At 51.0% G+C, this 15,984-nt stretch overlaps 1 protein-coding gene across 5 annotated transcripts in view; it reads right to left on the bottom strand.

Annotated features, from left to right (window-relative positions):
- Positions 1 to 15,984, bottom strand: part of RPH3AL (rabphilin 3A like (without C2 domains)) — a 92,252-nt gene that overhangs the window by 14,395 nt on the left and 61,873 nt on the right. For 4 of the 5 annotated variants that reach the window (XM_054008645.1, XM_054008644.1, XM_054008643.1 and 1 more), the window contains 2 exons: positions 3,416 to 3,529; positions 2,463 to 2,636 (listed from right to left, as the gene is read on the bottom strand). In XM_054008645.1, coding sequence (XP_053864620.1) covers positions 2,463 to 2,636; positions 3,416 to 3,529 — 288 coding nt within the window. The remainder of the gene's footprint in view (positions 1 to 2,462; positions 2,637 to 3,415; positions 3,530 to 15,984) is intronic. The other variant, XM_054008647.1, reaches the window with a different exon arrangement.

Genomic DNA, 15,984 nt, shown 5'->3' with positions numbered 1-15,984 from the left:
GGGAGGGGAGGGAGTCACAAGTACAGGGCCGACATTAGGAGGTGGCAAGCAGGGCAACTGCCCAGGGAACCACGCCACAGGGGGTCCCACAAAGCTAAGTTACAAGCTTCAGCCCCGGGAGGTGGGGCTCGGGCTTTACATGCCTTAAAGGGCTACAGCAGTCAGGAAAGGTTGAGAACCACTGCCTCACACCACATGGTTGGAGAGGTGGTGGGGCTGGATTACAATGGACTATAGAATGTCTGATTTAAACTACTCATGAAGGTGTTGTATAGAACACAAGGACATCACGTGTGTACTACAGTATATTGCTGACAGCCATATTCATGCATAATGTACCACGACTGCCATTAAACTCTGCACACATCACATTGCTGCAGCGTCTCCCTATTTTGGGGAATGCTACAGTCATGTTAATGGCTTGCAGAGCCATTCACTTTAGGCTCATGTCATCTGGGCACAGTGGAGAAAATTGTTTTTGGAGGGTTGGAGACCAGAATTGTTTTGGAAGGAAAACAGAGCTTTAAAAATTAAAGCAAAAACCCTTTCCCCAACCTGCAGATTGTGTTTTATATAATGCCTTCAAATGAGAGAGGCCTGGCAGGGGTGTGTGAGGATAAAGTACTCACCCAAGGAAACAGACCATACCCATGCCAGATCGATTGTCTCTTGCAATCAACAGAAGCAGCTGAATTCCTTTAGTACCTGGCTGGGATCGCTGAGATATCTGCATGAATGCAGGACGGAAATGGAGCCCGAGCCCGTTGGCTCTAGACACAGCTGATGTACTTGTTGGGGCATGATCCCCCAGCATGCCCATAACCCGTGTGTCTACACACCCAAGTGCTGCCAAGGGCACATACCGTTTGGATTAGGCTTGCTTCAGGCACATCCAGCAGCACCTCTGCCGTTCCACTACACCCTGGCTCCACTGCGGTATGGACAGGGATCCCTGGTATAATTAGCCCTGATGGTGGAAGTAGTGCTCCAAATGCCATGCCGGGTGGCACAAGTCACTGCTTAAATGGCCCGTCTAATCTATCCCCTGCAATCCGCCGCACGGGACAGGGTGGATGCTTCGCGGCTACGAGGCTCCCACGATGGCGTGAGATGCTGCATTCTGCTCCCAACAGGGCCACCAGCCTGAGGTCAGCTGTTCACAATCGAATCAAGCACAAAAATCAAATAGACTTGTGTGGAAATGGCTGCTGTTCCCCCCCGCCCTGCCATCACCGGAGTTATGTGGGTCACGGCAAAGAACTCATCCAGCAAAAGAACCAGTGTCTGAATGAAACAATTCCAGCACGCACAGTCCTGCGGCAGGAATGGGAGGTGAACAACCCCAGGCCAAAAAGAAGGTACTTTTAAAACGTTTGCTAGTTAGCCCCGCAAACCTGACTGCCCCTCTTCTGAGCCCGGATCCCACCTACACCCTATTTTAGCCGGGCTCAAGCTTTACTAGCCCAGAGAAAGTCGCAGTCCTAGATACACGTCATATGTCACCTGACCTGACCGCGAGAGGTTAACCCTGGCATTTCGGGGTCAGATTTTTTACAGCAGGAAGGGCGGATTTTTAAGCTGATGACCCCCAGCAGCTGAGTGCAGGGAGGAGGCGGCACAGGAATGAATGTTGCACTGAGTGATCAACCCCTTCACTGTTCTCTCAAATCTAATTTACACCTTGACACACAAGCCATGAAACCGACTCAAGAACCAAAAGGAACGGTTGCCAGAAAGGTGACAGGAACAGCTGGGAGGGAGAGGTGTTAAATGATAACCTCCGGGGTTACTGTGTATATAAATGTGAACTGCAGAGAGAAAATATATGCATTGCTTCCAGCTGCTCCAGATCGGAAGTGAAAGCAGTGTGCAGATCTGCTTTTACACTCACTTAATTCCTCTGAGCTGGCTGGGGATGGAGTGGGGAGGTCGAGTTTACACTGCAGAGGGCCGGGAAGTGACATGTTTTAATTTATGAGCCAGCCTGACATATACAAAGCATTTTTATTTCCCTGTAAAACACCTGGATTTGCACTTTGCTTCAATCAAAGTTCAGATCCATGCTGCAAATGCTGGGATTTAATGGGCAAACGTAGGGGTGTTTGTGGAAGTCCCATCACTAGGGGGAAAGTCTAGTGTGAGGAACAGCCTGAAAGTCAGCCATGAGTTCAAGGCCAGAAGTGGCCACCGGATAATGCAGTCTGACTTCCTGTATATCACAGGCCACCAACACCACCCAGCATCTGGCCACTAAACCCCGGGCCTCTCTGACCCTGCGCAAGGGCCACACGGCTTCTCTGACAATGCTGGGCACGGACTCCGATTAGAAGCGCATGGGGGTTTTCTCGGCAGCCTTCTCTAAGCTCAGTGGGCCGGGCTGCCTGCCTGGTGCTCGGGAGGGGCGCTGTGCCATGAGCTCTAGAGAGGAAGCCGGCCTGGGGGCGATGAGGCTTTTCACTCACCGGGGGCACTCCTGCTGACATCGCTGTCACACTCCTCTGCCAGCAGGTCATTCTGGCAGCTCTCGGTAGCACTCGGGCCTCCCCCGCGCTCGCTGCCGAGGCTGCTGCGGCTCTCCGAGAAGGCGCTGGCGTGGGTGCTCCCGCTGGGCATTCTGGGGGAGTCACTGCCAGCCGCTGCAGAGACACAGGGGAGCAGTTTGCTGCAGGGCTGTCTCAGTCTGGGGAAGCTGCTGGGGTTTATGGGTGTGGAAGGGGCTGGGTTGCCGGCCCTAGACATCCACAGAGCAGACATGAGGCCAGCTTCCCACACCCTGCCCTGCCAGCATGCCTCCGCCTGACCCGAGCAGGGCCCATCTCCAGCTCAGTCTCCCTCTGTTGTATTTGCTGGCACCAGACCTGCCCTGGCCCGGCGTGATACGCTGCCCCCCAACAGGCAGGCACGCACCCAGCTACAGGGATGGAGAGGCCAACCCCAAAGCATTGCCATTGTTTTAACGTGAGACCATACATTTGCAATGCACTCCCACATGTGGGTGGGGGATGAGAGCTGGCAGGAGGCTGGTCCCTTTAGCAAACCAGCAACCTCACGGTAGGATGACCCTTCCCGTCACCAGTCCTGCCGAGCCATCCTGTCTCCCGTTATTATTAATTAACCATTCTAGTTCAGTCATGCTCGAGGGCCTCAGCTGGGCTCACTGCTGTGCCATGCACTCTGCAAACACACATGATGGAGACTCTATCCTTCCCCGAGCAGGCTCTCAACCTCCGCACTAGCCCGTAATTCCTGGGGATAGCCAGACCCTCAGCTGACGGAAAGTGAGGCCAGCAGAACGACGCCAATTTACAGCAGCTGAGCAGCTGGTCCAAAGTGCACAGTAACAATTGTCACCCTACGCTACATTTCCAACACCCATTTCCGTGCCCACATGCAGGGGTAACAGCCAATTCCTCACCTGATTCCGCATGATGCTTCCCGATCTTCAAGCCCTTGGGCCCCCCAGACAAGGACTTGTCATCCAGGCTCGAGGAGCTGAATTCTGAGTCGCTCTCGCTGTCGCTAGAAACCACTGCAAGAGACAGAGAGGGAGGGGAGTCAGACCATTCCCAACGTTCACAGTCCTTACTGCAGAGGGCCAGATGGAGCCAAAAGACAACACAGGACATAACGACTTGAGGGCTTTGTCTACACTAGCACGTCTGTCAGTAACACTTTTGTCGGTCAGGGTGTGACAATACCACAAAAGCGCCGGTGAGGACAGTGCTACGGCAGCGGGAGATGCTCTCCTGCTGACATAGCTACCGCCACTCGTTAGGGGTGGTTTAATTATGCCAGCAGGAGAGCTCTCTCCTGCCGGCATAGGGCAGCTACACAGGAGACCTTACAGTGGCGTAGCTGCAGCAGTACAGCTGTGCCGCTGTAAGGTTTGTAGTGTAGACATAGCTTAAGACTGTTCCTCCTCCATGGTGCGATTCCCCTGTAGCTCCCACGTAGCTATTCACACTTGGGCTTTCCTTTCTAGAGGGGTTTTACGGTTCAGGGCCACGTGTTACAGACTCAGTTCAAGTACTGGCCCGGTCACTTTGCACTCCCCCCGCCCCTGGTTTGTGACATGGCCTCACAGATTACATACAGGGCCACGCGGCCACAGCCTGTCCTCATGCTGACCCGCACTGAACACCACAAGCAGCTGCCCTGATTTCAATGGAGTGAAGTGCCACTCTGGATCACAGTGTGGGCCACGGTTATTAATTGTGGCGTGCTGTGTACGTGAACAGCGATGAAAGTGCTGCATAAGCACCCAAGGAGGCGGCACAGTCCAGCAGGCAAGGTGGTGACCAGGCTAGGGAGGCAGGAGGGCTGGTTCTAAGTCCCACTGACTTGCTTCTGTGAGAGCCTTCCTCTTTTGGTGCCCCAGATCCCCGGGGGGTGAAGTGGGGACGATGATACCAAGGACTCGTCTGCACATGGAGCTGTTCCTGAATGATTCTGGGTGTGGACACTCTTATTCCAGAATAGGAGAGTCCACGTAGGGAGCTATTCTGGAACGGCTGCAGTGCTTTAAATTCACACCCTACCTCCATTCGAGTTAGCGTCAACATGTAGACAAGCCCTAACTCTCCTTTGTGAATCTATGATGAAAAGTGCCAGTTAAATCCTCAGTATTACCGTGTCAATCACATTCGCTTCTATTCTATACAGGGTTTCTCATGCTCTTCACCGCAGTATCCGATCTGAGCACAATCCAGTCATGCATTAAGCCACCTTAATCTAGCACATGCCGCCTGTTCTCTCATCCTCCCCCCAGAAGAATTGTGTGCAGAGGAGTGTCTTGTTTTGGCAGGGGGTGTTTGGTTGGTCGGCTGAACATAAATATACCTGTTGCTATGTGTTTATATCAGAGAAGGCAACATCAAAGAAATGCACCTTGAACTTGGGAGTGGAAAGTGGGGAGGTTTGGGATGGTCCTTCGTTCCATCGGCTCAGCACACCCCCAGATAAGGTTCTGTCTCCTGCACCAATGAGCATCACCCTTATTGTTCAGAGTTCCACTGGGCCAGAGGAGCACAGCTGTCGACCGCGGTTTTCATCCCAGAGCTTTAGATGACCTTTTAGATGTCCTGAGCGCGCCAGGGAGCTCCTTGAAGAGAAGGCCCAAGACCCTGACCTTAATTTGATAGTCTGTGGGAAGCCAGCGTAGAGAGCGGAAGACAGGTCTGGCACATTCCTAGTAGCCCGTGCTGCTGGGGAAACACACCGCAGCTTTCTGCACTGGTTGGGGTTTTCTAAGTGCTGATGGCTTTGTACCAGGTATATCACATTGCCATAGTCCAGCCAAGGAGTGACAACAACGTGAAGCACAGAGGCCTGGTGTGGGTCACCGGGATGGGATGGTGTTTCCTAGGCAGGCAGAGATGTTACAAAGCATTACTCACGGATGCCAGGATGTGAGAGCTCAGCATCAGGGAGGAATCCAAGAGCACTCCTAGACTACACACTGAACTGACCAATTGTGCGTGTGTATCTTCAACCAGCTGAGACTGCACCATGGCTGCACGTTCTTCAAAACGCTTCCCTCTGCTTGCCATCCTTCCTGGCTCACGCCAGCCCAGAGACTTTGGGATGGATTTGTCTCCTGGACTGGTTGGGTGGCTTTTGCTCATTTGATTCAAGCAAGTATATCTGCAGCCCAATAACCATTGTCTCATTCTCAAATATGGTTCAAAATCCTTGCGGCAAGTGTGAAGTTAGCTCGTCTCAGCCTTAAGAGAGTCAAAGTGACAAGCTGAAACATCCCCATAAAGAAAACACTCTCTGGTATTTATTGATAAACTTTTCTATCACCATAATACCTGAGCATCTTGCCAAACATGCAGGGAGTCACCCCTGCGAGGTAAGAAATTACCATTATCCTCAGGGCAAGGCGGGAAAACGGCGGCACCCAGATTAAGTAACTGGCCCAAGATAGCCCAAGAAATTGGTGGCAGAATCCAGGGCTGCCGTGTCCTAGTCTCTCAACCCCGGTACCAGCAAGGTGACTACAGAACTCCAATACAAGGAATTGGGCACAAGTTATGTGTCCAGCCTAAGGAAGAACATTTATTAACAAGCCACAGATTTAGGGCCCGGGGTCTCACGAGGGGTCAAGTGCCTTTGAAATCAATGGGAGGTAAGGGTGCTCTGGGCTTTGCTGGATTAGGCTCTTGGGGTAAGCTAGCTACGCACGGACAGTGTGGGTGAGAGAGAGCAATGCCCAGACAGGTCCCCCAGAGCCGCCTGCCCCTCACCAGAAACCTGAGTGAGCCCCGAAAACGAAGCTTACAGTGGGTGGCTTTCAGCCCTGTGCCGAGAACCAGCACTACATCTATGCAGTAGTTCAATCCCACGGATGGGCCCACAGCCTGACCCTCTGTGCCGGGGAGAATTTCACCCCAACCCCCATCCCCGCACAAGGAAAAGTTCAGCTGTCCACAGGGTACAGAAAGGACTGAATATATCATGGAGGGTAAATGGGTCCCCTCAGGAGAGTCCTTCCTCCCCCCAGGTCTTTGCGGGGAGAAGCTTGACTTGCTGCCAAACTGCGCATTGTCATTATTCTCCAGATCAAGAAAGGACATCGTTGCCCATTGCAGAGAGGAAGAAGAGCCCAGTGGTCAGGATGCTAGTTTGGGATTCAATTCCCTGCTCTGCCACTGACTCCCTTTATCACCTCAGGCAAGTCACTTAGTCTGTCTGGGCCACAGTTCCCCACCTGTACAATGGAGACAGTGGAAATGCCCTGCCTCACTGGGGTATTGGAAGGATAAGTGCTTCAGAGACTGTGAGATGCTCACATACTATGGAAATGGAAGATATAAAGTACCTAAGACAGGGCTGTCACTTTTCACCAGCACTCAGATTAACACACGTGCTTTGCAAAGCTACATACTGATTTACATTGTACTGGACAGAGGCAGGACAAGGGCTAGTATATTTCCCCGCAGGCAGGCAGGCTGTTGAACTGTTCCACCAAGGTCCTCTGCGAGCGTTATCGCGTGCAGGCAGCTCGCTGTAGGACATGAATTTTTTTTTACTACAAAAATGTTAATATCTCAAATAAAGCATTTCTTGAGTTATCATCTCCGAGTATATTAAACCTGGCTGCTGGCATTATTGGAAGGCTATAGAAATTGACCTCGCTGCCAGCTATCTTCACAGAGCAATCTTGATCAGAACGGCTCTGCAGAGCTGAAGAGGGAGTGCGGCCCGCCAGCCAATTTTCTCATTCCAATCAGCTTGTTCCTCAATGGCAGCAACTCTTATTGTGTTTACGAGTCACCCTCCCGGACTGGCCCAGCCTTCAGCTGTCGGTCGCACCTCTCATCGGCTTTAATAAATTCTGCTGAGAAAGGAGCCAAACGTAGCGGAGACCATAACTGCATTACAAATGGGAATGTACCAGCAGGGATGGATCTTCTGGCCAAGAGCCTTAAAACAAGGGGGTTTATTTTGTTAAGAAAAGTCATTACCTTTCCCAAGAATCAAGCAGGGATGAAAAATCGCAGGCCTGTCACTATAAACCACAGGCCTCGGCTAATTGTCCATTCTGATTCTATTGCCTCCAGCTGGGAGTTTCAAAGGAGCCCATGGGATTTAGGCATGTAGTTCCCACGGACAGTCACCTAACTCCCTCAGGCACCCCACCCTCCAGGTCCTCCTGCTTGATTTTTATAATCACAGAAACGTTGGGCTGGAAGGGACCTTGAGAGGTCACCTAGTCCAGCCGTCTGAGCTGAAGCAGAACCAAATAACCTGTGACAGGTGTTAGTCCAACCTGTTCTTAAAAACCTCCAATGAGGGGATTCTTCAACCTCTCTTGGAAGCCAGTTCCAGAGCTTAAATACCCTTCCAGTTAGGAAGCTTATCCTAATACGTAGCTTAAATCCCCTCCCCTTTGCTGAAAAGTGAGTGGACCCTTTGTTTAGATTAACAAATATTTCCATCTCTGCTCCTGCCTCCTAGAGCCACTTAAAAAGAAAGGTGGGGGGGAGAGGGGTTATTTGGGAGACGTCTCCTTTACATCATCCACTATGAAGAGGTGACTGCTGAGGTGGGCCCACCGATGAATCAAGACGAGATGGTTTTATCTTGCAACCCTGTTTCGCTTTAAATGGGCCAGAGAGGGATGGCTTGGGATGAGACAGATATTAATGATTGCAAGGCACCACTGATGGCAGGAGCAGCCCACTCTGCTCTGGCTTCCACTGCTGCTGTTAGTGCAGATATTACCCATCGTGCTGATGTTTCTTTTTAAAAGTAATTTTTCTCCCAAGTCTGCTTGGCTTGTTGCTGGAGCATTGCGGAGCCCAGACAACATAAATCTGGCGCTCAAGCAGATGCTGATATATCACTAGGAGTCTTCGGGGTGGCTGTATTTTCAGAGATTGTGATATCTATCTTTGTCCTTCATCATCTCGTTCAGACTGAGATTTACTGCTGTGTTTTTAAGCAATTCTTTAGATTTGGCCTCTGCTGCCTTTCAAATGAGAATGGACACCCAGCTCCTAATCTGCTTTTGGTAATTAAAGATCTCCATCAGTGTTCCATCTAGCAGCCTCTGCCATCTCCCACGCTCCTCTCTCTCTCCTCTCCACCGCCAGGATCTTGGGGTTCGTAGCCTGCTCCCTGAGCAGAGCTGGGTCAGTTTCACTGAGGTGGTTCAGAACCCTATGACCAATCATGAAACCAACAAGAGCCACATGCATTTCAGATGCTTAGGAAATCTGTGAACACTAGAGCTGTAGCTCCCAGAACTAGCATCTCCCCTACTGCCCTCTGATCGGCAGGTGCTGTCTTCTGGCTTCCAGAGAAAGTTTCTAAGACCTGACAATAAACACCTATCCCCCAACTCTGGGACCTCCAATTTTTCCCCCTTCAGTAAATGCCGCTCATGCAGAAGCCTGAGTAGCCAGAAGGCCCTTGTAGCATGCACTGAAACCCAACAAATCCTGGCTTCGCCACCCCAACAGGGGAACCATACTGCAGAGTGGAGCCGCCTCTGCTGAGAATCCAGTTCTAAGTGTCAGTAAAATCTTGCAGGTGCGCCATGGCCACAAGCTCTGGGATGAAGGCCGTGGTGAACAACTTCACTCCTCTGGCACAATGGAACTCTCTACAAAGAAGGGTGAAGCTCATCTGCATGGGAGACACGGCATTCTTAGAGGTGGCCTGGGGATGGCGCAATTAACTTCTCCAGGAACTAAAGACCATCCCAAACATCCCCGCCTCCCGTTCCAATCGCCAGGCACAATTCTTTGACTTGCTGTCTCTGACATTAACACATGTATTTTTTAGAAAACAAAACCTAAAACTCTACTGCACTGGATACGCCCCTCCCCCAGAGAGAGGATGAGAGAACGAACACATGACAGATGTTGGTCACCTTGCTGAATGCCTGACTGGAAGCGCTCAGATACAGGAAAGTGGTATAAGAACCTATACAGAAGAGAATACATAATATCCCACAGCTAGGAACTGTTGCTTCAACATGCTTGTGAAGCATGTGATGTTCCATACACTCCTAGCAAGTTGTCTACATGGAGGATAATAGCCTACTACTGCTTCCAGCTCATGGAGTTACTCCTTTAACTCCAGTGATAGAGATGCATGCTGTGATGCTTCACAGTCCTGAGTTCAGATGCTGCTCCTGATCCCAGCAGGTGGGCTTTACATTATCAAGAGCATCCGAGCTGGTTTTAGGTGTTGAGGGTGTAGCAGGGATACCAATACTTCAGGACAAGATTACGTCTTAGGCCAAGTCTATACTCAAAAGTTAAGTTGACCCAGCTACGTTGCTCAAGGGTCTGAAAAATCCACACCCCTGAGTGATGTAGTTAAGCCGACCTAGCACTGTCTACACCAAGGGTTTCTTAAACTTCATTGCACCATGACCTCCTTCTGACAACAAAAAATACTACATGACCCAGGAAGGGGGACCAAAGCCCCGCCGCCCTGGGTAGTAGGGCTCAGACTTTGGCTTCAGCTCCATGCCCCAGCAAGTCTAATGCCAGCCCTGGCAACCCCATTAAAATGGGGTCCCGACCCACACTTTGAGAACCACTGGTCTACACCAAGGGTTAGGTTGACGGAAGCTGGATTACCTGCACTGATAGGAAAACCCCTCCCATCGCTGTAGTGAGTGTCTACACTGATGCACTGCAGCATTTCAAGCGTACACTAGCCCTCGCTCTGTCTGCATAGTTCTAAAGCAGGAGTAGGGTCTGGTGAGCGCACATTCGTGTCTGCCCAGAGAGACAGAATTTTGAAAACTTAGGAGGTGAGAGTCCTCCCCTAGGATTTACTTGTAACTGAACACAAAGCCAAAACTGGCTTTATGTCTCAATGAAGCAAAGGCAATTCTCTCTTTTTACGGTCCACCAAAGGCCTGTTCTAAGTGCTTGTCATGTCCCATTTTCCAAAAGTACTCGTGTGGGGATCCATGACAAACCTCCCACCCAAGGAAGGCGAGAGCCTTCCCCGTGAGCGCTGGGTAGAGCCCTGGCAGATGCAGAGTGCTGCTAGCTGGTTTTCCTTTGATAATTGGTTGTGGATCATGTTGACGCATGAAAACAGTTGAGTGCAGGCAAAGCTTCGGCTGTAACGTGACAAAATGTAAAAGGCCTGGATGAAGCCTTCCCAGCAGGACAGGAGAGGAGAGTCACCACTGGCTTCAGAAACGCTGCAAACAGCAATAAATCAGCCGAGGTAATCCCTGGGCTAGACTCCAAGATTGCCTATAAAGAGCAAGGGCTGGGGCCAAGCAAGGCAGCGGAGAGGTGTCACAAGGCACGGATGCTCAGCGTCTGGAAATCAATTTACAAAGGAACAGCAGCCCAGCCCAACAGATAAGGCAACGAAGAGGGACTCTGGTTCCACTCCCAGCTCTGCTGTGCGACCTTGGGCAAGTTACCTGGGCGAGTTCTCTGTGGTTCTATTCCCCCTTCCACCCTGTGTCTGTCTTGTCTAGACTGTGAGCCTATCAGAATGGGGCCCAGATCTCAGCTGTGTGGGGTCTCTAGGTGCCAACATAATAAACCCGACAGCTTCTGTTGCTGTCTAATGATCTGAAAGACTGACTCCTACCCACACTCTCCTAGGCACCGGGAAATCTGAATTTGGGGTAAAGAACGAGAAATCAGGAGGGATTTTGAGGTTGGAGAACCCAGATAGACATTTATGCCCCTTCCCTTCGATAGCCCTGTGAATAAGCTCATATTAATGATAACACCTGACACTTGGATAACACCTGTCACCAGAAGATCTTAGAGTGCTTTCTTTACAGACATTAAGTAACTAAGACAACACATTGTTAAAAAGGGATAAATATAGGGATTAGTTCTCCTGCAACCTTGTCTGGAGCGGAACACAGTGGCTCTTTTAACAGCTCATAGCAACACTACACAACAGGTCAGGAGATGAAGAAGAATACTGTAGTCTAATTAAAACTGCAGGAGGCTTTTAGGTAGAATCATAGAATATCAGGGTTGGAAGGGACCTCAGGAGGTCATCTAGTCCAACCCCCTGCTCAAAGCAGGGCCAATCCCCAGACAGATTTTTGCCCCAGATCCCTATAATGGCCCCCTCAAGGACTGAACTCACAACCCTGGGTTTAGAAGGCCAATACTCAAACCACTGAGCTATCCCTGGTAGACAGATCAGAAGCCAGTTGAAATTTGGCAAAGACAGCAGAGTCAACACCATTACTCTTAAGAAAAAGCAGCAGACAACAGGTGATCTGGACCTTGGCTTTCTGTCTCCTGGGCGCTGCCAGAGGCCCAGGGCCCTCTGAGCCCACGGTGAAATCTGACTGAGTGGGAAGAACAGAATGTCTCCTGCTGATTCAACAGTACCAGGCCATTCCCGGATGCTTTCTCAAGCAAGTGCTGACCCAGTAGGCCCTGCTTGGCCTGGGAGGACAGGACAAGGTTTTCTAGCCTCAGAGAGATAAATCAGACAAATCCCTGACTGCTTTTGTACCCTCTTGCCTGCAACGGGAATGGTCTTACCAAGCGAATCCTTCACAGTGGGGGTGGGCACCAAGTCCCACGCATTCGAGCTGTGTTTACCAGTTGAGCTGAGTGTTGACATCACGTTTTTAAAGAGCACTTTCTGAGCTCTCTCTCCTGGAGCAATCAGCCCCAGGTACTGTGGGGGAGGAGAAGTGTCTAACAACAACAACGCCCCACCCCCCAAAAAAAAATCAGAGAAAAGAGCTGCTAAGCTCATACTCACAGGAAAAGACCAATTACAAACTGCAAGCGCCATTGGGGGCAGCCCTGATGAGTCACGCATTCAGGGGTGCAGGGCCATGCAAGGTGCCCTGTGCCATTGTTAGACCCCAGGTTTCTTTGTGCACAGTGTAGCTATGGTGCTGCAACCGCAAAGGGCAGGAGGGATGTTTTCTTTGGAAAGAGGCAAAGGTGGCAGGCACTGGAGACGGAGGCAGGGAGGCTGATCTTGGGGCTAAGTCAATCTAAGGCACTTCCATGGCCCTCCCACTCATGAATGGATTTCTCCTCACAGCCCCTCTGCGAGGCAGGGCAGGGCTCTTATCACCATTTCACAAAGGCATGGAGAGGCTAAGTGACTTTCCCAAGGTCACACAGCATGTCTGTGCCAGAGCAGGGAACTGACCCTGGGTCCCAGGCTAGTGCCCTAATCATCGAATCAGGCCTCTGGAGATCGATGTTCAACTCCCAACTCCCCCATAGGGCCTTAGGAAGCCATTTGAGCTCTGTGCCACAGGCCCTGGGTACTACAGAGATGGAGGCCATATCAGTACCTGGGTGGGGAGGGGACAAGAAGAGGTGGGATGAAAGGAGGGTCCACGTAGAGGGTTTGACGGGGGGATGGCAAAAGAGTGGTGTGGTGGCTGAGGGGGAAAAGGGATGTTCTGGGGGAGTTAAGTCCTGTCGATAATAAATGATTTTTAGCTCTTTAATTGAGCATAACATGCATTAACTGAATGCCACAACCTGGGGATAGAATTCCTGCACAAAGATGCTGCAGGACCCTAAGCTGTATTGTCCTGCGCCCCACAGCTGCTCTCTGTGCCGCCCGCAGAATGACTGACACCTCAGCACATCCCCTGGCAACAGGACTTGTGCCCATTGTTAGAAGAGACAAGAGCTGGACAACACGGCTGTGTGAAATTGTGATACCAGCGATGCCACTGCTTAGGGACCAGACCAGACCCCTTGGGGTTGGGGGAGGGGGGAATCCTTTAATTCTTCTGCAGGATTCAAAGGTGCCTGAAGAAAGTGTCTGCTATTAATTTGGCACCTCTCCTCTGCCCAGGTCCCTCCTGTCCTACTGCAAACACCCAAATGCTCCAACATAGCTAGCAGAGCTGTCCTCGAGGACAGGAAACGTGACTGCCATTCTCATGGGGACAATACATATTTGTGACTTAAATAATAGCAGAGTTCCCACGGCAACTGCTTGTTTATTACAGAAAGACTAAAGGCAATAGCAAATCCTGGTGTCAGCGAGGGAGAATGGGTGCGTACAAAACTCTTGCTTATCTTTCACTAAGCATACTCGCAGGTGTCAGGCGGTGCAGTGACCAAGCGTGTTTCGATGGCTTTGTGCCTCCCTCACCCCACCACCCCCTTCAGCTGAACGACCCAAACAGGGGCCCATTTCTGGTTGGCTTTCTCCTCCTCACTCCAGGTCTTCATAGACGGGCACAGAACACAATATACACAGTTACCAGAACCCTACACAGATCCCTTACGGAGGGGGGGGGGGGGGGGGGGGATGAGGAATGGCATTTTAGTTAAGCTCCACCCATGATCCCAAACTCCACCCTCTGGAGTAAGCTCCACTAACTGTCCCAAAACAGCTGCATACATCTGTTACGGGCAGCAAAGGCGTTAACGTGGCTTCAGAGTCATTGAAATGAGCTCAGGAGTAGCTTGTCCCTTTCTGAGCTGCTGTTTCAGAGGGCAGGACAAAGGGTCACATGCAGGGAAAGTTTCTTCACAGCCAGGAAGACTAGAATTATTTTTGTGTTAAAAGGAACATTTCAAGTCCTGGGGCCAGCAGAGAGGGGTGTTGGACGGACTTGTTCACAATTCAGCTGGGCTGTCACAGCTGGTAAACGTGGGTTACATGTAGTAATAATATTGCACATTTACACAGTGCCCTTTATCCCAAGGTTCATACACCCAGCACTGCCGAAATGCAGCCAGCTCTGGGCCGAAGCTCAGCAGCTGATTGGCACTGAATGCAGAAGTTGGCCAAGGATATGTGGACAAACCCCATATCTTCTGAAACATGCCTATAATGCCCACGTAGAGCAGGCTGGACATGGGGTTTTAAACCCTTCCCTGAAAAGCGACACGCACAGCTAACAGGTCCACAGTGTTGGAATTCACACCAGTGGTTCCACCAAGCCTACGGATTTCATTTGTGATGCTTAAGCCATGGAGCCATCCCCTCACCCCTCAGCTGTCACAGTGCAAGAACAAGTGACTGCTTCGGGATGGATCCCATTGACAGGCGGGAGCTTGCTCTATCTAGGTCCTTCTGGGGCCCCACTACGGTAGTATTTGAGCAGCTTGGTCTCTACTGGATCTCCCTCAATGCCCCTGCGAGGCAGGGTAAAGCTACTATCCCTGTTTTACAGATGGAGAGCTGAGACGCAGAGAGACCGAGTGACGTGCTCCACATCACCCAGGGAGTCTGTGGACGAGCTGGGAATTGAACCCAGGTTTCCAGAGACCCACTGGATCATTCTTCCCCTCGGATCAGCGCAGGGGACTCAAAAATCAGCCGACCAACCTAATCCCCATGTGGCGTTATTCAGCAGCCGCAGCAACTGCTGTAAGGGCCTGTACCTGAGTACACAGCTAGACTCATCGACAGAGGCCTTCCTTTGAGGTATGTAAAATATGATGTGACAAATGTTCACCTCAGTCTGACAGCCGGGATGAGGAGCCCCTTCTGCTGGGATAGAACAGAGAGATTTCAGCTTCCAGACGTGCTGCTGCACATACCTGAGCTGCTAAACTCCCCAGCTACAGGCAGCAGGTTAATTATGCTCCTGCTGCCAAGCAGGTTTTTCCTTTAATTCACCTTGAGGTCAAGGCTTGATCCCACGTCTCCTGTGCTTTGCTTCAACTCTTTAAAAGCCTGGAGACCTGAGGTCACTGCGAAGCCTCACAAGAGGCATTTGTCTGCCTTAAGCCAACCATCTTCCCCTTACTGTCGCCCAAGGGAACAAAAAGCCCATTAGGAGCAGCCTCAGAAGTTAACCTCTCTGGTTTTGCTAGAGAGGGGCAGGTACATTAATGTCATTATTCCTTTCTGAGCACATCTGCTCAATAGAGGTGGGATTTTATATGGCGGCCATAGTGGTCTTGTATGCCCTAGGCTTTGGAAGGTGTTGGCTAACACATGTTAACAGCCAGGTAGTGATAAGACATGTGCCATTAACATGTTAAACTGGTCGAGTTTGCCAGACAACAGAAGCCAGTCTCTTATCAGTGAATGATCCCACTCATCTGCCTCCGACAGCGAGCTCTCCTGCCTGTTATAAATGCAACGCGCACACCACACGTACAGAGCAGCCATGCCCCGTCTGGCCTCCCTCACAGTCCTGTAATCAATCGTTATTAGCAATGATTGCGGGGGGCGGGCTGAGATGAGCAGTGCTTTGCCTTGCACACATTAATAACCCCTGTGGGAGATGGGGCAGTATCGTTATCCCCTAGCTACAGGGGGGGAAACTGAGGCATGGAGCTTGGGGAAAGGATTTGAGTCACACACGGAGCGAGTGGCAGAAACCAAGAGCTCCCAGTTCCGTGTGCTAATCACTAGGAAACACACACTGCTGCAGACCATACCGTGCAAGTTAAAGGAACGGAGTCCCCATCACCCTCCTTTCCTTCACAGGTCATGCTGACCCCAGTCCACAACAATCCAGAGCAGGACTGGCCTGCAACAAAAACCTCTCCTTTACTACAGGCACAGGTCAGCCAA

This window comes from Malaclemys terrapin, chromosome 18 (genome assembly GCF_027887155.1).
Source record: "Malaclemys terrapin pileata isolate rMalTer1 chromosome 18, rMalTer1.hap1, whole genome shotgun sequence".
NCBI lineage: Eukaryota > Metazoa > Chordata > Testudines > Emydidae > Malaclemys > Malaclemys terrapin.
This window is presented reverse-complemented; position numbering and strand designations above follow the sequence as displayed.